The 23,190-nt window shown below is 36.5% G+C and overlaps 3 protein-coding genes and 1 long non-coding RNA gene across 6 annotated transcripts; 2 read left to right on the forward strand and 2 right to left on the reverse strand.

The window, feature by feature from the left end:
* The first annotated feature begins 3,673 nt into the window (after positions 1 to 3,673).
* Positions 3,674 to 8,676, forward strand: LOC18446053 (thylakoidal processing peptidase 1, chloroplastic). 2 transcript variants are annotated; one of them, XR_002282978.2, is made up of 7 exons: positions 3,674 to 4,529; positions 6,064 to 6,132; positions 6,244 to 6,312; positions 6,438 to 6,524; positions 6,990 to 7,057; positions 8,126 to 8,449; positions 8,582 to 8,676. XR_002282978.2 is itself a non-coding variant. In XM_006856179.4 (6 exons), exons 1-6 carry the CDS (start codon positions 3,882 to 3,884, stop codon positions 8,244 to 8,246), a joined length of 1,062 nt encoding a protein of 353 aa, XP_006856241.1. In that variant the 5' UTR covers positions 3,674 to 3,881; the 3' UTR covers positions 8,247 to 8,531. The 2 variants fall into 2 exon arrangements, 1 of the variants encoding a protein (XP_006856241.1); XM_006856179.4 differs by lacking the exon at positions 8,582 to 8,676 and having other exon boundaries at positions 8,126 to 8,531.
* Positions 8,484 to 11,520, reverse strand: LOC18446052 (Pentatricopeptide repeat (PPR) superfamily protein). Its single transcript, XM_006856178.4, has one exon. The coding sequence runs from the start codon at positions 10,878 to 10,880 to the stop codon at positions 8,712 to 8,714; it is 2,169 nt and encodes a 722-aa protein (XP_006856240.2). The 5' UTR covers positions 10,881 to 11,520; the 3' UTR covers positions 8,484 to 8,711.
* Positions 11,521 to 15,342: 3,822 nt separating this feature from the next.
* Positions 15,343 to 20,681, forward strand: LOC18446051 (lysine histidine transporter-like 8). Of its 2 annotated transcripts, XM_006856177.4 has the most exons (6): positions 15,343 to 15,874; positions 16,452 to 16,585; positions 17,798 to 18,225; positions 18,474 to 18,605; positions 19,207 to 19,719; positions 20,470 to 20,681. In XM_006856177.4, the coding sequence occupies exons 1-5, from the start codon at positions 15,411 to 15,413 to the stop codon at positions 19,690 to 19,692; spliced, it is 1,644 nt and encodes a 547-aa protein (XP_006856239.1). In that variant the 5' UTR covers positions 15,343 to 15,410; the 3' UTR covers positions 19,693 to 19,719; positions 20,470 to 20,681. The 2 variants fall into 2 exon arrangements, 1 of the variants encoding a protein (XP_006856239.1); XR_016048357.1 differs by lacking the exon at positions 20,470 to 20,681 and having other exon boundaries at positions 18,432 to 18,605; positions 19,207 to 19,898.
* LOC148779296 (uncharacterized) lies at positions 17,464 to 22,882 on the reverse strand. Its single transcript, XR_016048360.1, has 2 exons — positions 22,748 to 22,882; positions 17,464 to 18,664 (listed from the first exon to the last, which is right to left on the reverse strand). It is a non-coding gene; the product is annotated as an uncharacterized LOC148779296 (long non-coding RNA).
* Between the last annotated feature and the right edge of the window lie 308 nt (positions 22,883 to 23,190).

Genomic DNA, 23,190 nt, shown 5'->3' on the forward strand with positions numbered 1-23,190 from the left:
ACAATCAAATTAGAACTTTCCTTCAAATAGTGTCGAGAAATGTGGTTTCAAAACTGAAAATCTTTGTGGCAGCTTAAAAATATATTTTCATCTTTATTTATAAACTTTAAAAATATTATCGATCGATAGATCTATGGATATTTGAAAATCTTGAAAATTGACTGTCCAAAAATGCGTTACAAAATACACTATCTCCAAAACTTGAAATCCATTTTTTTCTCATGTACATGCATCTTGATGTCGAGATGATCAATTTGAGGATATTTAGGCATCAAGACAATCTCTTCTAGTGAAATTTTTGATGTAGGCTCTAATTTGATTGTTTAGAGCCTCGGTTCTATATAAACTTTTCCCTTAATTGAAAGCTAAATTCCTTTTGAGGGTCGGGTGTCCCGGACTCACCCAAAAAATTAAAAAAATATAAGATATATGGAAGGCCCAGGTTTGGGCAGAGGCCCTGGGCTAATAAGGATTAGACCAAACCTTGGCCTAATCAAGACTGAGCCATGCCAAATACAACAAAGGAAAAAACAAAAGAAAAACAAAAAATAGAAAGAAAGACCGGGATGGGCCGAACCAGGCCAATCCTTCATTACCTTGCCAAGCCCGCTCCTTATGCCACATTTTGTGGCCCAGACCCAAGCTTTTTAGGGTTGGGTTGTCCATCCCATTTCTAACCCTACCAAGAATTAAGAGACACACCCTATTTTTGGGTGACTTACTTTGGAATCCTTCATGTCTTATTTTCCTTTTGATTATTTTAATGAATATCAACATTCTCAACACAAAAAAAAAAAAAGAAGGTCTTAGTCCCATTTTCCAATACATTCGGGATTTTTTTTTTCTTGATTTTGGGTTTGAATTTCTTTTTTTTTTTAAAATGGTGGAAGAGACAGCTTCCGCATTGTGGAAGAAGGGGCTTTGGCAGCCCCCTCTTCCGCATACCAAACACACCCTAACAAATTCAACATGATAACGTGATGTAGGTACCAGACTATGTTTTTTGGTGATTCGATCTAGGCCAAAACAACGGAGATTTTCCCAATTAGGTGAACAAAACAGAAAATTTAAAACAAAACAAAAATTACCTAAAAAAATGTCTTCATTTCTAGTACAAGGAGGACACTTTCACTGATGGACATAAAATCCGGTGGTTAGGAATATGCCATCATCATCACAATTTTTTTACAATTAATTAAGGTCGACTATACAAATCCTGATCCACTATTCTATTATATTAAGGGGGTCGTACACTCAATGACTAGCAGTATGCCAAAGGTTTTTTTTCTTTTTTTTAGCTTTGTTATACATCTTAACCTATCAAATTTCATATTTATCTAATAACTGTGACCACCTAACAAATAAATGATCTTTCTTAATTTTCCTTTAAATTGAGCAAGTAACCGAAATGTACATGGGCTTGTTCTTCATTTTGGCAAAAGATTGGGGGTAAGTGCTTAACATTCACTGGTGGAAGATTCAATGAATGTAAATCGTTGGCCAGTGAGATCAAAGTCAAAAGGAAAACAGTATACCAATGAATCTCATAAATGGCGCTTTTGTCGGCTTAAAAGGGCGCATCCACCACGAAACTCCCATATTCATTACATTATTGTACTGAAAAATCCTCAATTGCCCTTACTTTAACGACGTGTTATCCCTTCATACTAAAGTAGATCGTTTAGCCATATTTTCATTGGAAAAGTTTATATAGAGCCTAGGCTCTAAACAATCAAATTAGAGCCCACTTTAAAACTTTCACTAGAAGATGATGTTTTGATGCCTAAATATCAAATTGATCACCTCGACATCTAGATGCATGGACATAAGAAAAAAATAGATTTCAAGCTTTGAAAATATTGCATCTTGTAATGTATTTTTTGACCATCAAATTTCAAGATTTTTATAGATCTGCTCAACTACACTACTTTTGAAGCTCTGAATTTCATAACTAAAAAATAAAAATATAATTTAAGGGTATCACAAAACTTTTCAATATTGAAACCATATTTCTGGATACTATTTGAAGTTGGCCTCTAATTTGATTGTTTAGAGCCTTTGACTCCATACAAACCGTACCCATTTTAATTTTGGAAACGCATGACATCTTAAATATAAGTAGGTGTTCCATCTAAGAACCATGGAACCTAACCATCCAAATGATACTAGAATTATTATTTTCAGTTTTTAATTTTTTTTTTTTCATATTCATAATATTCATGTTAGAGATTACATGTCTTTAAAAATTAAGTCAAAAAATCTATCTCAAAAATCTATTTATTAATAGGCCTGCATTTCTACACTTGCATTTTTATATATGTGGGCTTGGCCGCCTAAAAACCGGTTCCATTAAATTTCTCAAAAAAAAAAATTTCTTACTTAAAGCTTCTTATTACAATATTCAGAATTATTTAATCACTTCCTATCACCATATTGCCAAATTGGGAGTAGTTTTCTTCTTTTTCTTTTAACTCCTATTCCCCTTTTTTTAACAGCAAATGTTTAGAAACTAAGCTCAGGCCTTGGGCTCGACCCTGGCAAGTTTGAATGGTACAAGGCCAAAGAGCCCTAAAAAAAAATGCAAAAAAAGGGCAAAAGTAAATAAAATAGTAAATTCAAACTAAATAAATAAGTTGATCAATATCAAATATGGATCTAGAAAAAAAGTTGATTTACAGTTATAAACATTTCAAAAAATCCAACAAAACATAAAATATAAAAATATAGTATAAGAAGAGAAAAACTCCCAAATGATTTTAAAAAATATTCAAATTACATAATAATATTGATGCATTGATTATGTTATTCGGTGTAATTTTCATATTTTTGATTTTTTTAATAAACCCCGAGTTGTTATGTACTATGCTCTGCAAGGGACTGACTCGAACTCAGCCGAGTCCATTAACATTGGGGATAACTTTGGGGTTGTAGGGAGAGATTTATTAATTTTATTCTAGATGTAACTTTTTTATTTTCATCCCAATTAATTGAAAAAAAGCTATAATGATGATGAAAGAGTTAGTCATAAAAAACGAAAAAAAAAAAAAAAGCTTATTGGAAAGAGTTTTCCTTTTCTCTTCCACACAAAAATGCCTATACATTGTGATAGGGACTTAGCATTCATGAAGGAAAAAGAGAGAAAAATCTTACTTTATATTTAAACTTAAAAGAGGATAAATTCTCAGGAATTACTAATTCAAGGTTATTATTAATGATTATTTAGAGCCATAACGGCGCTTAGCTCTAAAATAATTGATGGACGTTTCATGGAAATTTCTCCAATTCAAGGACCGTGTCACCGCGCGTTTGGAACTGTTGTCGATTTCTAACCGTTGATCTGGATTTCCCTTTGACTTACGCCTGCGGTTCCGATTATAACCACCACCAGTATAAATATTTAAATAAAACCCAAAAATACTAACTCACGTTTTTAGCCAATCGAGTGCCGAACTTTAGCTAAATATTTAGGGGCATTTTAGTCATACTTAAAAAATGAAGCAGCCGCCTTGTATAAATGCCATTACACGGTACCATTACCCTTCTTTGCGACCCATTTTGTCTCCTCCCTGAGTCTCTGAGAAGAGCTCAGACCCTGAGATCCAACCGTTCTCTCTCTAACTTCCCCTGTACTCCTCTCTCTCTCTGTCTCTCTAACTTCCCCTGTACTCCTCTCTCTCTCGCTCTCTCTAACCTGCCCTCTCAATTACTCTCTCTGTCTTACTTCCCTGTAAAAACCGTAAGAGATTCACCCCAAAACCCTAGAAAACACTGAAACTTCTTTCATCAATGGCGCTCTGAACCCTAAAGCATCCGTCAAACACCAGCCAGTCTTCGAAGGCCCACTGTTTCGATTGCTTCTGATCATATTCAAGATTTCTGCCATGGCAATTAGGGTTACAGTCTCATTCTCTGGCTACCTCGCCCAATCCCTCACCGGGGCCGCCGGAATAAGGCCTGGGAGGTTCCCGAAAATCCACAGGGATCGTGGGAACTCCAGGAGCCTTCTGGCGGCCCCCCCACCCCTCAGTTCGGGGTGGTCAGGCTCTCCCTGCTTTTCGATAACTTCGGATTTGTTATCGGAGAGTTGCAGTCAATGTCCTCTTCTTTTAGGGTTAATTTCAATTATAAAATCTTCCTCGGTTTGTTCTTCTAATAATTCAGGGGTTTTTGGAGTGGCCCCTGCTTCTAGGATTTGTTTAAAGACTTCTTCTCTTCTTCCTTTTTTCAATGGGATGAAATGGCTCCCTTGTAATGATTTTTTTCGGGGGGTTGATAAGGGAGAGAGCTCTGATAATGGTGACTTTAGTGAGGTTGTTGAGGAAATTAGGAGGAATGAGTGTGAGATTCAGGAGAGGAAGAAGAGGTGGATACCACAATGGGTGAATTCGACATCAGATGATGTGAAGACGATATTGTCGGCTTTGACGGTGAAATTGTTGTTGCAGTCGTGTGTTGCAGAGCCAAGAGCAATACCTTCTCTCTCTATGTATCCCACTTTTCACGTTGGCGATCGTATTTTAGCAGAGAAGGTAAATGATTTTTACCTTTTTTTTTGTGATTTGATTTGCACCTTGAATGATTCATTGGAATAACATCTATATTTTTTAAATATAACAGTTTTTAATTGATTAGATGGAAATGATTTTATGCTTTTTGACTAATAATATTTAATTGATGTCACTTTAAAAAACAATCATTTGTTCTTTTGATGCTTATGCGTGAGATATCTTAGTCTATGGTTAGGATAGATGGAATTCAGGTTTATTTGGCTTCAGGTACAGAGAGGAATGAAAGAATTTGCTTTGAATTAGAGGAATGTAAAAGCTTGGGGGTTAACAAAGAACAATTGAATTTGATTAGAATTGGGGAAACATAGATTAATTTCGGTTTGAGCACACAAATGAATAAAGGAATTTGCTGAAATTAGAAGATTTCAGATATGTGTGTGAACTAATGTCTTCATTCAGTACAGAATTACAAACATTGTATAGCAGACAGCTGATTTCATCCCAACCTGAGCTTTACATTATAGAGTCTAGAAAGATGCCTTTGCGCTTATCATTATATTGAAAAATCCAAATTACAATTTCATAGGTCTAAACATGAATAGTAGATGGTGTCCAAATACTCCTCAATATTGTAGAGGTAGGGTTCGGATGGGTTCGGATTCTCTTTATTTTGTAGTCAATGGTGTTGGATGTTGATATTTGAACTGTGCCATGGTGCTTGATTTTGTGTTGAATCTTGATCTTTTGCATGGTGCCTTGGTGCTTGCTTCTGTTATTCAATTACTTCTTAGAGTTTGTTTTAAACAAGTTACATCTAATGATGATGGATTTCAATTGAGTGCAGCCCGTGCTATTGATTAAAGCCTTGACTTAAAACTTGCATGTATATTATCTATTAGTATATATTTACATCTTGGGAGTCGAGAATATCCTTTGCTAGGGTTCTTAGGTTTCCAAGTATCATGTAACTTTTAAATCACTTTCTTTATTGCTAGCATCTTAATACCCATATACTCAGGACTTGTAAAAGTTGTTTTGCACATGCGTCAGAAAGTATCAAACTACATTTGGAAGGGAGGGTGCCTAAAACATGTGCATGGAGAGAGGCATGGTTCATTCTCAGAGTGTCAGAGTGGATTTCGTAATCCGCCTGGATGCTTGCACAAGTGTTAGTGCCATGTGGTGTTCACTTTGTACTTGAAGTGGTTTGAGCTGAGTTTGTATTCTTCCATTGTTCTTCTGAAACTAGATTCTGGCCTTCCTTGTGCTTTCATATTAGTTAAGATGCATGTCAAAGTAACCGATTTGTTCTCATGTCAAGGTGCATGCTTGCTTATATAGGTCTGTCTCTTGAACTTGATGTGGTTGCAGTTGCAGATGATCATTCTGTTATGAAATTATGTTGCATTTATTTTGGTTGTCTAATTTTTGCCATTGAAGTGAATATCCTCAATGATAATGATGAGGTCCCTCTTTAGACTGGCTTCAAACTTTTCTTCCTTAATTTCCTATGTTTGAGGCCTGAGGTTCACAATTTCCTGTTCTGAATGTCCAGGTGTCTTACCTTTTCCGCAAGCCAGAAGTTGCAGATATTGTAATTTTCAAGGCTCCTCCAGTTTTGCAGGTTGGGCTTCTATTACATTGTATATGGTCATATTGAATTATCATTTTTAGATAACAATTTTCTAGTATATGGACTATAGAAATGAATGTGTGTCTGCGGTATTTTCTGCAGGAAAAAGGTTTCAGTTCAGGTGATGTTTTCATAAAGCGGATCGTCGCCAAAGAATGGGATTGCGTGCAAGTGAGTTTATTACCTATGTTAATTTTTTCCACTCTGTATGTTTTTTAGCACCCTTTCTCTGATTTACAGTTTCCTGCGTTTCGAATTTAATTCCTTATACAATAATGTGCTTTCTCATGCTCTAGGTTCGCAATGGAAAATTGTTGGTGAATGGAGTAGCTCAAGATGAAGACTACATTCTAGAGCCACTTTCCTATGAAATGGATCCAGTGGTATCTCTTTCTCTCTCTCTCTCTCTCTCTCTCTCTCTCTCTCTCTCTCTCTCTCTCTCTCTCTCGCTCTCTCACTCACTCACTCACGCGCACTCACACACACACCGACACTCTCTCTCTCTCTCTCCTGTTTCTCTGGGAGGCTTTAATTTCGGCCTTATTCCTGGTTTCAATCAAATCTCAGCAGGATCTGTTATGTTTGGCAGACGATATACTCCAATTTTTCCCATCACTGTCATTGAGACATTATACAATCTCTTTTACAAGTTAAGATGCCAAATTTATATTTATTGATGGAAAAAAATTGATATGGATAATCTTGTAATCTTGAATACATTAAGATATAATTTACCAATAATAGATGTCCATGACCAAACTAGTTTCATCGAAAATGTCGTGCCTTTTCTTTTTCTATGCTTGCCATATAATCTCTCACTCTGTTCGCTCTGTTGTTGTTTATGGCAGGTTGTGCCTGAAGGCTATGTCTTTGTTATGGGAGACAATCGCAACAACAGCTTTGACTCCCACAATTGGTACACATCTGAAATGTGCCTAGGTCTTATTGTTAATTGTTCCAACAAAAAAAAAAAGTTTTTAATTGTTTTAACGAAGAAAAAATGTAACATACAAGGCTTAAAAAGAACAGATTGGTGTCTTGGATCACCCCTCCGTATTTCCGATCCGGTTTAGCGATTCGGATAAGTGATTCAGTCTACTGAACCGGAAATTGGAAATATTAAAAAGAAAATTAAGGGGGCCGGTTCAATGATTAAAGAAAAAAACAAAAGTTGAGGCGGTTCGGTTTTGTCAAAGAACTTGCACGGATTGAGATGGAACCGGCTGGTTCATGGGGGGACCTGTCAATTACCAATATATTACAAGATCCGGATCAGCTGATTCTAATCTGGATCACTGATTAAAACACTGGTGTGTGTGTGTGTGTGTATATATATATATATATATTTATATATATATATATATAGAAAAAGGCTTGGGTGAGTCCACTAGCTTATGGAATAGTATAAGCCCAACGGCTTAGATTGAATCTTGGCTGATCTGACGAATACGGATGTCTAGTAGGTTTGAATTTTAATTGTTTTTTTTACAAATCCAAATCACTTAAAATTTTAGATGTGTTCTTCTCATCAAGCTGCACATAATAAAATAAAAAAAATAATTTGTGAAAATGTTTTTGATCGGGTATTTTGGTCAATTTATTTCATGTAAAATGTTTTTTTGATATTTTTTGAAGATTCACTTATTTTTGATGTACACACGCTTCAAATTCAAGTGATTTGGATTTGTAGAAAAAAAATTAAAATTCAAATACTATCGGATATCCGTGATCGTTAGATCAGCTCAGATTCAATTTGAACCGTTGGGTTCATTATTTTCTGTGAGCTAGGGGGTTCACCCTAGCATCTTTCATATATATATATATATATATATATATATATATATATTATTTTTATTTATGTTTGACAAGGTCCATTTCCTTCATGGACTGTCCTAATGCCTTTGCCTTTGCCTGTGAATATTCTCTTTTGTTGGCCTTATCTGCATCACTTTTTGACTCTTGAAATAATTGAATTGATTTTCAGGGGACCTCTGCCTATAAAGAACATTCTTGGCAGATCGGTGCTTAGATATTGGCCTCCCTCCACAGCATTTGACATTCCTTATGAACCACAGCCTGGACCAAATATTGCATTGGCCTCTTGACCCTGGTTTTTCCTCCGGTCATATTTGTCTTCAGGTGAAGAGTGCGAATATAAGACGCCCTCTTTTACCACCCCTGAAATGGCGTGCCCAATTCTTTGAACAGCTACTGTAAATACTTGAACCATCGTTACTGTTTGTGTATTTTATGCTGCAAAGCAGGCTCGCCTATAATTGCTATGAAAGTAACCTTATTGTCTTTCTATGTAAGTTCCAGTTACTTGTAACATTAAGATCTCCTTAATGGCCAAAACGCCAGGAATCTCATTATTTCTGTTTCTGAAGCAAGTTGGAAGGAGCTGATACTGATATTGATTTTTTTTTAATAATTTGTGCAGATAATTATCGGCTGATAATGTACAATTGTCCAATGGGTTTTCCATTGTCCGTGGGATTATTAGTATACTTAGCCATATTGGTCTTGTGTTGAAAATCTATAGCTTGCTTTTACCTGGTGCTTCTTAAATCTCACAAATCACATGACCTCTTCATTGGCAAAACCTGTGTTTGTTTTTCAGATTCTTTCATGTTTTTCTCGAGCCTCTTCAACTCTTCTAGAACATTGTTGATTAGAGGGTGGGATTCATCCCCTGCAGAAAAGACATGGAACCTATTCTTGAGTTCAATCCAGCTAAGGCCAGGATCCTTCTCCAACCCCAAAGCCTTAATCTTTCTTCTCACCTTTGCAACATCTTCCCATCTCTCTGCCACTGCGTAGACATTTGAAAGCAGCACAAAAGTTGCAGTGTCCTCTGGCTCGAAGCTCAAAACTCTCTCAGCTAATTTAAGCCCCATCACCAGATCACCAGAATCAATACAAGAACTTAGCAAAATTCTCCATAACTCCAGAAAATCAGTGCCAAAAGGCGAACCCAAGATCAAAATTTCTGCTTCTTTCAAGAGCCCAGCCCTACTAAACAAGCCCACCATGCTAGTATAGTGCTTTATGCCTGGCAAAATACCATAGTCCACGACCATTCTATCCCATAGAAGCTTTCCTCTCTCTACCAGGTGGCGATGACTACAAGAGGACAGCAGTAAAACGAATGTAACTTGATCAGGTTCTATCCCTCTCTTCACCATTCTATTGAATATCTCAAAAGCCTCCTCTGCATTTCCATGATGGCTGTACCCTCCAAGCATGGCATTCCAACACTCTAAATCAGGCTCTGCAACTCCTGAGAAAGCCATAATAGCCCCAATCAGGTTGCCACTCTTTGAGTACATATCGATCAGGCTTCCGCAAATGATATTATCATTGTCATAGCCCAACTTTATCACCTTAGAATGGATTATTTCACCTTTTTGCAGAGATGCTAGATCGGCACAAGAGCTTAATACACTGCTTAAAGCAAATTGATCCGGTTTATGCCCTTGTCTCTCCATATTACAGAAATACTTGATGGCCATGTCTCCATGGCCTATCAATGCATGGCCTGTGATCATCTCGGTCCAAACAATTGCATCCCTCTCTCCCATACCATCAAATATCTTATTGGCTGAATCAGCCTCTCGATTCTTGAAATACATGTCTATAAGGGTACTTCCTGTGAAAATACTGGACTCATATCCTCCTTTTAAGATTTGAGCGTGGAGGGGCTTACCATAGCACTGTGCTGGTAAGGCCCCAATTGTTGAAACAATGGCAGCAAAACTGTACTCATCTGGCCTCTCACCCTTGCGGAGCTCTGTGAACAAATCCATAGCTCTCTCTCTCTTCCCATCTTCGGCAAATCCTGCTATCATTGAATTCCATGAAACCAGGTCTGGATCAACAATCTCACTAAAAATGGCGAAAGCTTTTGTTCTCTCTCCACAATTGCAGTACATATCAATCAAAGCATTTTGCAGTGATACATCCACAAAGCAGTCGGTTCTAATTATCTGGGCATGGATGCTTTTCCCTCCAAGTCCATCCATCCTTTTACTACAGGTATTCAAAGCCATTGCAAAAGTGAAGCAATTTGGCTTTGTTCCAGTCCTCACCATGTTGCAAAAAAGATGTAGACCTTGTTTTGTGCTCTCATTTTGCAAGTGTCCTATGATAATGGAGTTCCATGAGATGGTATCGGGGTTGCATATGCCATTGAAGACTTGGTTTGCTGAACCCAAGTTCCCAAATTTGGAATAGAAGCCAATGAGAGAGGTTTGGACACGGAGATCATCTGAAAAACCAGATTTTATGCACTGCGAATGAATGGTTTCTCCATGGGAACTTTCATCTAAAAAAGAAGAAGCAAGAAGAAGGCTTGCAAAGGTAGAATTATTGGGTTTGAGGCCATCATGGGTCGCCATTTTTAGAGAGAGAAAGAGTGCAAAAGAGGCGTGATGGTGGTTGGAGGAGTGAGAATAGGCAGCGATGAGGGAATTCCAACTTACAATGGTCCTCTCAGACATCGTATCAAACACCTTTTGGGCATCTTCTAAATGGCCGCATCTGGCATACATGCTGAGGAGATTGTTGTTTAGGAATGGCGGTGTTTCGGGGATTGTGGTGAGAATTAGAGCGTGCAGTGGCTGGCCCTGTCTGATGGAATTTGAGTTGGCGAATTTTTGGAGGAGATAGGCTAGGAAAGAGATATGTTGGCTTTTAGTTGCTTTAGATATTTCAAGAAGCCCATGGAGAGATGTGAGCATAGTGGAAGGGTTTGGTGAGAGAGAGAGGGGTGATGTTTGCTGATTTTTCAAAAAATAGTGGCTGCTTGGAGAGCGAGAGGGAGAGAGGAGGTTGGTCCTGTGGTAGTGTTTCCTCTTATATATAAAAAAAAGCAGAGAGAGAGAGAGGATGGTGTAGTGTTGGGGAAACGTTTCATGACTTCCCTTAAGATGGATGCTTCCTCCCGCTCAATTTAGATCAAGTGAGCCACTAACCGTTTGATCTTAGATCCAATGTCTCAAAGTATGTTTTTTTTAATTTTTTTTTCAATAAATTAATATTTTTTTAGTTTTTTTTTCAATAAATTATATGAATATGAAATGTAGTATGTGCCATCATATGAATGAGGCGTATCTAAAAAATATTAAAAATAATATTTTGATAAAATATAATGACCAAAATACTTCTTGAAACTTTTAGAGATATTTTGGTCATTTTATTTTATTAAGAATATTTTTTTTACTAAAAAGAGAAGTAGATGATGAAAATTTGGTATCAAAATGGTTTGCAAAACAACAATTAAAATTATAGTCTAGAGATATGACATTGTGATAAGGGTCATTTCAAGGTCCATTCATAATAGACAGTTGGATGGGGGAAGCATATAAATTTTATGCAGAAATGCATAGAAAGCTATGCCCTTAGTAGTGTGTTTGATAAGAGTATGTTTGATAACTGGAAGTTAGAAGAGGAAGAAAGAATTTTACAGTTGATGTTACGTGTTTGATAAAAAGTGGAAGATAATTTGAGAACACTTTCTTAATATTGAAATTCCCACTTTTTATGTTTGAGTAAAGTTTCATGGTAAACTATAAAATTTGAAAAAGGCAATTTTTTTATTTTGCAGATGACATATATATATATATATAAAATTTTATTTATATAATAGATATTTATAATATTATATAATGAAAATATATACAATGCATAATATATTATATTATATATTATAATATATTATATATAATATAATATATTATAATATATTATATATACCATGTATGATATATTATATTATTTTATGTAATATAAGATAATTTCGTATATATATATATATTAAAAATAAATATAAAATACAATATATTATATATTATAGTATGTTATAAATTATAGGAAAAAAATGAGATTAGTCCATTAGCTCATATGAATATATGAGCCCAACGTCTCAAATTGATTATGGGTCTATTTGACGATCACAGATGTCTGGTAGAGTTTTGAATTTTAGTTTTTTTTTTACAAATCAAAATCACTTAAAATTTTAGGCGTATGTTTATTAAAAATAGGTGAATTTTTGAAAAATATCAAAAAAATATTTTATATGAAATAAATTGACCAAAATACCCTCAAAAAGATTAGTAAGGTATTTTGGTCATTTTTTTAGGAATAGTTTTTTTATATTTTTATTAGGTGCGTCTTGATGAAAAGAATATACGCCTAAAATTTCAAGTGATTTGGATTTATAGAAAAAAAAAAAAATCAAATACTACCGGACATTTGTGATCGTCAGATAGGTTCATAATCAATCTGGACCGTTGGGTTCATATGAGTTAGTGGGCTAATCCCATCTTTTCTTTAAATTATATATATTTTTATTTAAATTATTATCTATGTAAATATAAATCTCAGGAGTTATCAAACTGTGAACTTCTTAACTTCTTAGAGAGTTATCAAATACCGAAACCATTAACTTCTTAGGTAACTTCTAATTTACCAGTACTTTTAATTTGTAGTTCATGTGGTTGCTTCCTGTTATCAAAGGCGCCCGTAAGAGAGAGAGAGAGAGGAGCGTGGTTTTGAAAGCCTTTATAAGAGAGAGAGGAAGGTGGTAGTGTTTAGAGAGGAGGGGCGAAGTGTTTGGTGTCTGCTATTTTATAAAAGAAGACGCTGCTTTGAGATCATCCCGACTGTCTTTCTTTATTTCAATGGACATCATATTTGGCGCTAAGCTGGCAGCCTGTAGCGATTCTAGAGATGGGCTTTAAATGGCAAGAAAAAAGCTTATGCTCTTTTGAAAAGAGGGAGGAGTCACGTTGTCTCGGAAAAAAAAGTTAATTCTTCGCTGTGGTGTGGACCACGGTTTTTCAATGCTTTTTACGCTGCCTCTACCTTAAACCACCACATTACTCTCACCGATCCTCCCTTGGTCAATTTTGTTCAAGTAGGGCTGTCAACGGGCGTGGCCAGCCCTGGGTTATGCCAGCTTGGTCCCAGTTGTATAGGGCTAGCCATGCCCGACAAGGCTTTGACAGGGCCAAAAGAGACCTTAGTCCCTAGCCTACTTGGCTGGGCCAAATAAAAATATAAAAAAAAATAAAAAACAGCACTACGTTCATGATGTGGTTGCTCGGCCTTGGCCCGGCTCTCAGGCCACATTATATTGGCCCAAGCCCTTGTTTTTCAAGGCTGGGCCGGGGCCGGGCCACACCAGCCTAGTGCCACCCCTCAAGCTTAATGGTCATAGAAAAAGCAACTCGTGTATTTTTAATGGCATTACTCACTTAGGTGGCGGAACTCAGTAGCCACCGGTGCTCTCGAGGACTATGAGAATGGGCAAAATGGTCATAGGTGCCTAAGGACTTTATGTGCATATTGGGAAGTGAGGGGGGGGGGTAAATTGGTAATTTATCACCCAGTCAAAGATCAAGTCATGCATGATCACGGCATGCTATCTTTTATGATGATTTGTCGGAGAATTTTACTAAAGTCACCAACTTTTCAGCATTTAATTTGAAAACAACGAGCATTTGAAACCATGAAATTAATACTCAATTCTTCCAAAACTATAATACCTCAACTACTGTTTTATTATTCCTTATTCCATTTTCATTTGGTACCTTGTTGTATTTAATGTTCAGAAGCAGGAAATTTATCAAAATACACTAAAGAATCTTTCGATTGAATACCAAAAAAACCTACTAAAATACACAGTGGTCATAGGTTGGAACAGTTGAAAATAAGTAAACTATTAAACAATTGCATGTGTCTTTCATAAATTTCTCCTTAAAATATTATAATAAGGTCCTCAAATCCTCAGGATTTGATATGCCGCTGTCCGACTCGGCGATCCCTTAGTCCAATTCGGATATATAATGTAAAAAAAAGCTCGGGGATTTGGCCAATTCCATATCCAAATAAAGAGTTTATAGATTGACGATTTTTTAAAGGGTGCACTTTGTGTTCAGTGCTAGCCTTAAATAATCAAAGTAAGGGACACCAGCAAATTTTGTCAAAAAATGTAATTTTTGGATTGGAAATTCTTATGAGGGGCAAAAAATTTATTTTTATCTCTAATTATAAAATTTAAAACTTTAAATGTGGCACAAATAAGTATATAAAATATTGAAAATAGATAGTTAAGATAACGTGTTACAAGATGTACTATTTTTAAGGACTTAAAGCCTTTTTTTTATTTTTCCATATTATATGCCTCTGAGATCGAGATGATCCATTGGAAGGTTTTAAAGTGTCATTAATTTTGATAAGTTTTGAGGTTTGCTTTGGTTTTAAAAAAAATGCATATGACGGATGTATCATTGTTTGAGCACAAAGTCCATAATAACATTTCTTGAATATTGCTAGACACTCTATCGATTGGATTTTACATTGAATCGGCTAAAGCGAGATTAGACTTCTTTGTACCAATAATCAATAACTTCATAATATATAATTCTTATTTTGTAAAAAAATAATATATAATTCCAATTTTTAAAAAGAACAAGGACTTTGTCCTTTTTCAAATATGGTAAATATTGACAGGGGTTAATTTTTCAAGAACTATCTTCTCAGGTATCCATTTTCGGGATAAAAATATATTGGTTTTTCCTTTTATTCATGCAATTACAGTGGCACCTAGTATTAAAATAACAACTCTATTTGTTTGGGCTTGAATAGAAATCGTTTTGCTTGAAAATAAGAGCTCAGCCAGTGGTTGTCCCGAGTCCTGACCAGCAGAATCCAAGAGTGGTATTTGACAAAAGGATGATGAGCATTTTGGTCAATATTTGAAAGTAACGTCCCCTGTTTCTGTCCTGAAACTTTGCAACAGGCGTCAGATTAAATACGTGACATTAAACTTTTCCATATCCTAAGCTTCTACTGTCACTGATTAATACATTTTTCATACCCAAACCAAAAAATGGCATCTAGAGAGAGAAAGACCCCTTTTCCATGTAGAGAGAGAAAGAGAGAGAGGGACTATAGAATAGAGAGCACAGAGCAAGATCACCAGAGATCAGAAGCTAGAGAGATAGAGAGTCATGTTTAATGTTTATGTAAAGAGACTAGAGAGAGAGAGTCCTTTTTGTGCAGAGGAACAGGGGAGAGAGAGAGAGAGAAGCTCCATTATTAATGTACTAGCTAAACCCCACACACACAGTAACTAGTACACAAATCACCAGTTGCACAAGCAACGTTATAGAGAAAGAAATCACCACTTGTACCAGCAAACATAAAGTAGAACAGAGACCCAACATCAAACAAACTCCACCATTGCTCACCCCAACTTTCCATTAATGGAAGAAAGGAGCTCTGAACCAGAGCTGGTCTCTATACCTGCAACTCCAAAGGTCTCCACCCCACCTTTGACACCGGACATTCTCTCTAGCTCACATTCCCATGCTGTAACTCCCTCCGGTCAGAGATCACCGAGGCCCCTGTCTTCTTCTCTTATTTCTCTCTCTAACCCTGCATCTCCTCCCCCGCCATTAAAGACCCCAAGAACTCCATGGACCCCCTCTTCTCTTATTTCTCCAAGGTTTTTGAGCCCAATAGGAACCCCAATGAAGAGAGTTTTGGTGAATATGAAGGCCTATTTAGAAGACATTGGGCATTTGACTAAGCTAAATCCACAAGATGCATGGCTCCCCATTACCGAGTCGAGAAACGGGAACGCATACTATGCTGCATTTCACAATCTCAATGCCGGGATCGGGTTTCAGGCTCTCATTCTTCCTGTGGCTTTCACTTTTCTTGGATGGTAAAGACTCTCTCTCTCTCCCTCTGTTTGCTTATTTGTTTGAATTGTATCTGATTTAGGAAATGAGAGGTGTTGGCATAATTTTTCTTGTTTTTCATTTTATCTCATGTCAAGGTTCTTCCTTTATACTGTAGAGTTTTGTGGGAAGGTGGTTTGTTGGTTTTCTTTCTCTGTCTTTGATTTATCTTTTTCTTCCTTTGTGCCATTTTAGATTGTTAATAACAATTTTTTATGTTATGCAATTTTTCTTTTTATCATTATGCATGTTAGACAATCTCCATGGGAAATTGAGGAAGTAATTCGGGTTATTTTTATTTTAGTTCATTCAGCATTATATTTTTTGGTTAATCTCCCTCCTTCTCTCTCTCTCTCTCTCTCTCTCTCTCTATCTCTCTCTTAAATTCTTTTTGGATTTTTCCAAAATTGTTTTCTTTTGGGTTTTGAGGATTTCACTTATTTAATTTATTTCTTGCTCCTCTCTTTGTCTCTTTTCGTTTTTGGGGCAATCATGGGTTCAGCTTCCACCCTTTTCTACTGTTCAATTTATTACTTTTTGATCACCTAGAGATAAATGCAGGAGTTGGGGGATTATCTCTTTGGTAATAGCATATTGTTGGCAACTCTACACACTCTGGGTTTTAGTGAGGTTACATGAAGCTGTTCCTGGGAAGAGATACAACAGATATGTGGAGCTTGCACAAGCAGCATTTGGTAATGGATAATTAATCCCTTATGTTGCTTATCATAATTTAGAGTCAGTGAAGATACATCAGCATTGCTTCTTTCTTCAAATCATAGTTTGGAATCTGTTTAGTAGCAGAAATATGAGGCATTGGATAACTAAATTATTTGTTTGAATTGTGATTGGAAGCGAGAGCATGGAGAACCGACAAAACAAATTCAAATTGTTAAACAATGCACAAACTTTTCTCCATTCATGCATTAATAAGACTGGCCATATGTAATAAGCAGTGTTTAAAACATTGCTGGCTCAGCTCGGGATTCAATGAGGTTGGCTTAGAACAGAGACCTGGTGAGTCTGGAGGTAGTTGGTGATTTTTTAAAAGAAATACATAATTTATTTGTTTAAAGCCATGCTGTCTGTCTCAGGGCACCCCTGAATGGAACTGAGTGCATCGGGCTTGGGACCCTAGCAAGCCCCTGCTCAAGCCCATGTTTTTAAACACCGGTAGGACTTTGAAATAAATTAAGTCATAAGTAGTCGCCAAACATCCATAGCCTAAATGCAGGGTAAATGAGTAATCACAAGTTATATAACTCCTCAGATTGTCAGCAGGTACACCAGACTTATACGGTTATGGTTTAAAATGATATTCTGTAGTTTTCTTTGTATAGGGAGCTACTATTATTATGAGTTTAACAAGATGCTGCTGTAAACTATCCAAATGAATACAAAAATCCATATGAGATAGGTTCTGTCAAAGTAATAGAATAATGGATTCAGTTTTTTTGGTGAAAAAAAATCTGAAAAAGATAAGAAAAAACATAAAATCCAAACGATGAAGCATTCTAAAGCACAAAAGCAAACCCCAATTTTCCAAGTGAGTTGACTTACACATCTGAATCGATCAAATATTAAAATGTGCTTTTTCTTTTTGTCAAAATAGCCATATCGCTGTCTGGAGTGTCAGATCAGTCTGGTCTGTTTTTAATCACAATAGGTTGCCAAGTAAAGATATGAAAATGTAATCTTATCCTCTATTTCAAAAGCTATTCATTTGGTGAAGCTTTTATGCTCTTAAATTCTTTGTTGAGTTATGCTCTTACCTTCTCAGAGAAGAAGATTCCCATTTTGTAAGGTTCATTCTGTTGAAAAAAAGGGCCTTCGTACCTTAAAAGTTAGTCACTATCCAATGAATCTATTTCTGCAACTCTCATCCATGAAAAACTCATTATTTGCAGGCGAAAAGCTTGGAGTATGGTTAGCTCTCTTCCCAACAGTGTACCTCTCAGCAGGAACTGCAACTGCTCTTATCTTAATTGGTGGGGAGACCATGAAGCTCTTCTTCCAGATAGTGTGTGGACCCAACTGTGAATCTAACCCTCTCTCCACTATTGAATGGTACCTTGTCTTCACCACCCTTTGTATTGTTCTCTCTCAATTGCCAAACCTCAACTCCATTGCAGGGCTCTCTCTAGTAGGGGCCATCACAGCCATCACATACTCCACCATGTCGTGGGTCCTCTCTGTTAGCCAGCCTAGACCACCTTCCATCTCTTACCAACCCCTCAGATCTCCTTCCTTCTCAGTGACCGCTCTCTCTCTCTTGAATTCTCTTGGAATCATTGCTTTCACGTTTAGAGGACACAATCTGGCACTAGAGATTCAGGTAATAGTTACTCATCTAATGCATGTAATTGTGCAAGCTGGTGTGGAGAGAGAGAGAGAGAGAGAGAGAGAGAGAGAGAGAGAGAGAGAGAGAGAGAGAGTGTGTCACACAATCTTAGGAATGGGGCTTGTGTGATCAATTGCATGCCCTGATGTTCATGAACATTATTCTTGATCTTCTTTTACCCTTGTTTGTTCTTCCTTCAGTTAATGTTGTAAATGGGAGTTCTCATGAAATGAGTTTGGCAGGCAACAATGCCCTCAACCCTCAAGCACCCAGCTCATACACCAATGTGGAAAGGTGCTAAAGTTGCATATTTGTTGATTGCCATGTGCTTGTTTCCCATAGCAATTGGGGGCTTTTGGGCATATGGAAACTCGGTAAGTTCCAATTATATACAGTCTGTGTCAAACTTGCTTCCAAGAAATTGATATGCATCCTGCAATATTTTGTGAACATAGAAAAATAAATGCAGATAAATAAAAATTCTTTGCAAATTATAATGAAGACAAAAGCATTTACAAAGGAAACATGATGGCATGACTTAAGAAAGAAAAGAATAAGATCCTCATAGCATGCTCAGTGGACACAAAGATATATTAATGTTATCTATCTTTGGAACTACGAATCACTGCAAATGTTAGCATGGTGGTCATTGAAAACTTAAAGTCCATACTTGCACTTGTAACTCTCTGTATTATTTATTTTTTAAAATTCCACATTGATCTGCACCCCTATCTTTCTATCTATCTACTTGCTCAAGTGCCAATGTGCATATATGCACGTTTTACTGTCATAAGAAGCACAAGCGCCTTTGTATATCTTATCTTCTGAATAATGAAGACCCTATTGTAAGGGCAAGGCAAATTGCTCTAAATAATTCCAACTGTGTGTTTGTGTGTGTGTGTGTGTGTGTGTGAGAGAGAGAGAGATATCTCTTTTATCATATTATCACCCTTTAAATTCTCTCTCCTGTTCCAGATGCCTGCAGGGGGGATGCTGAACGCCTTGTATGGGTTCCACAGCCATGACATCCCCAGGGGCCTCCTTGCAGTGACATTCCTCTTAGTGGTATTCAATTGCCTGAGCAGCTTCCAGATATACTCAATGCCAGTTTTTGACAGCTTCGAGGCCGGTTACACAAGTCGCACAAATAGACCATGCTCAATATGGGTTCGTTCTGGTTTCCGAATTTTCTATGGCTTCATCTCTTTCTTTATTGGCATAGCCCTTCCTTTCCTCTCGAGCCTAGCTGGGCTCTTAGGAGGGCTCACTCTACCAGTTACATTTGCCTATCCTTGCTTTATGTGGGTTCTCATTAAGAGGCCAACAAGATTCAGTTTTAGCTGGTATCTCAACTGGACCCTTGGAATATTGGGGATTGCTTTTAGCATGGCTCTCTCAGCTGGGGGTGTCTGGAGCATGGTGAATAGTGGATTGAAGCTCAAATTCTTCAAGCCAAGCTGACGAACTGGCCGACAACAGAGAGGGAAAGTGAGTTTGTGTCGTTATTTTCCTAGAATCTGAGATTATTCTGCTATAGGATGGTGATTAAAGATGTGTAGGAGAGTGGGGTTTGATTAATTAGTGCCATCGGGTTAACTTCCATATATTGTAATAGATGCTTGCTATGATAATGGCATGCCATATTCATTTAACAATGTTACAGATGATATGTCTTGGTATTTTTGGCCACTGGAGCATATATTGACATATACACACATATATGCGGACGCATGTGCACATACTACACATGTACATGCATAAACACTTATATGCTCTAATGCATAGACCCATATGTGTGTGTGTGTCCCTATTCAATGCAGTTCTGCTGTTTGAACTCACTGAAATATCTGAAAAATTTGACCCTTAATGAAAGATTAAGCCATTCAAACAAGGGGGTCAGATCACTCTTGATATGACATGATCCATTATGTGTTTTTCATAATATTTGCATCTTGTATTTTTATATATGATATTCTTTTGAATTGTTTCAAAATAAAAAGAACTATGCAACCAAAGGATATGCTCTTTTTCTTCAAATTGACCTTAGGATACACTAACTGGAAAAGTAAGCATCGGCACTCAAGTTACAAGTCTTTTCGCCATCTTTGCATGATTGTCAACTAAATGGATTTATTCAGTTCTTTTGAAGCACTATTTAGTACAAGAAATGGAACAGGAAATTTATTGTTAAGCACAACAGTTAGAGATTGATTATGATACAAATTTTTTGTCCTGCAGAAAATCAGCAACCTATGTGAGCTATAAAATTGGATTAAGGCCATTGTTTACCACATGGGATTCAAAGGACTGGTGCTGCTTAAGCCTAATTTCTTTGTTAGAGACAAAATATGGTGATTATTTGTTTCTTTTCCAAAGACTAGATTGTTATTAGTTGAAGAGGAGATTAACAGAATGAATATGAAAATAAACTAGAGGGAAATTTGTTTAAATATCCACTATACTCTTGAAATTTTAAAAATGTCCCCAATATTTTGTATTTTACATTCATGTCCCAATTTTTAAGTGTACATCCTGTATTTCAATTTTATCTTTTTTTTCCTCATTGATTGAGCTCAAATTTTGTGTTCAGTTAATACTTCTCGCAATCACATATCTGTAAATATAAAAATAATTAAATAAAAGCAAAATTATCAAAATTTTAGGGGTATTATGGTCTTTTTGGTTATTTTTATTTAATATTATTATTTTTATATATTTTACAGGTGCAATATGGTGAGAAGCATGGACACCCAAAATTTGAGTGCAATTTGATAGATATATAAAAAAGATAAAATTAAAATACTAGATGTGCTCTTAAAAAATGGGACATGAATGAAAAAAATGAAAAACAACAGTTATTTCTTAGATTTCAAAACATATACGACATATTTATGTAAATATCCCTAAACTGAATATTCAAAGGATTGATCAATTTACAACCAAAGTTGCAGACATGCATCTGGAGTTGCAGCAGTTGACACAACAGGAACTTATTTAATATCCATGAAGCTATTTGGGTCCATTTAGGGGCCTTCCCAGGACTGTGATCAAAACTCCAAATTGAGGGGAGATACAACGAGCTCCAAGGTACTAGATTGTAGTTAGCAAACCCACAAGGGGACTCGACTGGTAACCAGATCAGGTTCACCTTCTTATTTGCAGGGTCAACAGAGTAGGTCAAGCAGATTGTTAAAAGTGTTCAGAGAGGTATGCTAATGCACGCAATATTTGGAAATATAAACGTAACTTATAAATCCAGAAGGGAAAATAAGCTTAGGAAATATAAAGAGAAATAAGTTGACTTAATTAAAAGCAGCACAGGAAAGTAAAGGAAAAGAGAAAAAGCTAAGCAATAACTTTATGTGGCTGTTAATTGATTTAATTTTCCATTCATTTCTAGTGATGTAAAGACGTAGGATGAAACTAGGAATGGGCCCGAGGCCAGGATGGTCAGGGTGGCAGCACGACAATGTGACATCGTGATTTTCATTCCTACCTACCGTGTGGTACCATGTCAAAAAGGAAAGGGCTTGGGATGAAGCTCATAATGATCTTTATTTAACCAAGCCAAGTTAAAGGAGTCCAGATCATGTACAGGTCGATTGGGTTTGGCCGAACCCATGAAGGCCACCTTTTATCCCAGAAAACCTGATCCAGGAAGGAACCTGCTTCAGTCAACTTAGGCAGATCTTGAGTTGACCGGCTCGGCTTTTGAACTTATGAGAACCCAAGGAATGGTATCTTTAAGTTCAAGAATCCCACCCATCAATCTGTATTTTCATTAATGTAAACCGCATAAAAAGTGTTACTAGGCTGAATGGACAGTCCAAGACAGTCTTCAGATGCCCTTTCAATCTAGATCACCCAATCAGAAAATTCACAACAACAGCAATCAGTTTCATGTTTTAAGATTATATGCCGCCTTTGGAACAGACTGGTTCAATATGAATCAAAAAATAAGGTGCATGGAAAGAATCAATGTTGTCAGATTCAGAGTCTTTTCCAGGTTTGGTAAGAAAAATGAAATAATTCGGTGCTTTGGCCGATTCGGATGAAGACTTCGGGTTTTTGTTGTTTAAATTAATATAAATAAATTAGATATTTATATATAAATATATAAAAAAAATAAAAAATAAAAAATAAAAAATTCAAAAATAACAAAAAAAAATATTTTTATATAAATATTTCTTTGCTTAGGCTGAAGAGGCCAAAGCTTCAGCCGAATCAGCCTCAAGTCTTACGAAAGAGGCAACACCAAGCTTTGCTTTGGTCTAGACCTAAAACCCGAAGGCTTCGGCCGAAGTGAAGTGAAAGAACTTGTCGTATCCAAGAGAGAGACCTACTTCGGGATATTAGATGGGGATCCAAAGGAAGATCAAGAAAAAATGATAATAAAATGATGACACTAACAAAAGCACTCAATAAAAGCATGATAATAAAATGACAACACTCATAAAAGACAAACACTGAGGGGAGGAAAGTTCAAACTCATAATGGAAAATCTTGGGTATCATACGAGAAGCTTCGGCGATGATTTTGTCATATCCGTTCTTTCTACAAGTCACTTCCACTAAAAATCAATGGAAACAGCATTTGTCATCATGCCAGGGATTTTCACAAGAAAAAGGTGGGCAAAACCTTTATTATGCCCTGAATTCTCCCAAGTAAACTCATATTTATATGCAATCTAGGTTTGGACCTTGATGGACGGTCCAGATGTATGCATGATTAACATATTCTTATGTCAGTATTACCCATTAATAGGCATGTCTATAGGGCATAACCTATGCACCACTTATTAAAGCATCATCAGAGAGGTCCACCTCCACTTTCTCCTCTTAGATTCCTCCCACTCGAACAATTTTGACTTGGAAAAGGAGCTGCGGTCGTGGTGGTAGCACTCTTAATATCTTATTCACACATCGTGTTCTCGATTCCAATTAATAGCTTCGAAAATCT

Source organism: Amborella trichopoda, chromosome 13 (genome assembly GCF_054954075.1).
Source record: "Amborella trichopoda isolate Santa Cruz 75 chromosome 13, AtrichopodaSantaCruz75HAP2 v2.0, whole genome shotgun sequence".
NCBI classification, from domain to species: Eukaryota; Viridiplantae; Streptophyta; class Magnoliopsida; order Amborellales; family Amborellaceae; genus Amborella; species Amborella trichopoda.

What these genes read in the sequence shown, in the direction of transcription:
- LOC18446053 (XM_006856179.4), top strand. Translation starts at nt 3,882, where the DNA reads ATGGCAATTAGGGTTACAGTCTCATTCTCTGGCTACCTCGCCCAATCC. An exon ending in ATCGTATTTTAGCAGAGAAG is followed by an intron (nt 4,530 to 6,063) that starts GTAAATGATTTT and finishes CTGAATGTCCAG; the next exon opens with GTGTCTTACCTTTTCCGCAA. An exon ending in AGGCTCCTCCAGTTTTGCAG is followed by an intron (nt 6,133 to 6,243) that starts GTTGGGCTTCTA and finishes TATTTTCTGCAG; the next exon opens with GAAAAAGGTTTCAGTTCAGG.
- LOC18446051 (XM_006856177.4), top strand. Translation starts at nt 15,411, where the DNA reads ATGGAAGAAAGGAGCTCTGAACCAGAGCTGGTCTCTATACCTGCAACT. An exon ending in GCTTGCACAAGCAGCATTTG is followed by an intron (nt 16,586 to 17,797) that starts GTAATGGATAAT and finishes CATTATTTGCAG; the next exon opens with GCGAAAAGCTTGGAGTATGG. An exon ending in ATCTGGCACTAGAGATTCAG is followed by an intron (nt 18,226 to 18,473) that starts GTAATAGTTACT and finishes TGAGTTTGGCAG; the next exon opens with GCAACAATGCCCTCAACCCT.
- LOC18446052 (XM_006856178.4), bottom strand. Translation starts at nt 10,880, where the DNA reads ATGCTCACATCTCTCCATGGGCTTCTTGAAATATCTAAAGCAACTAAA.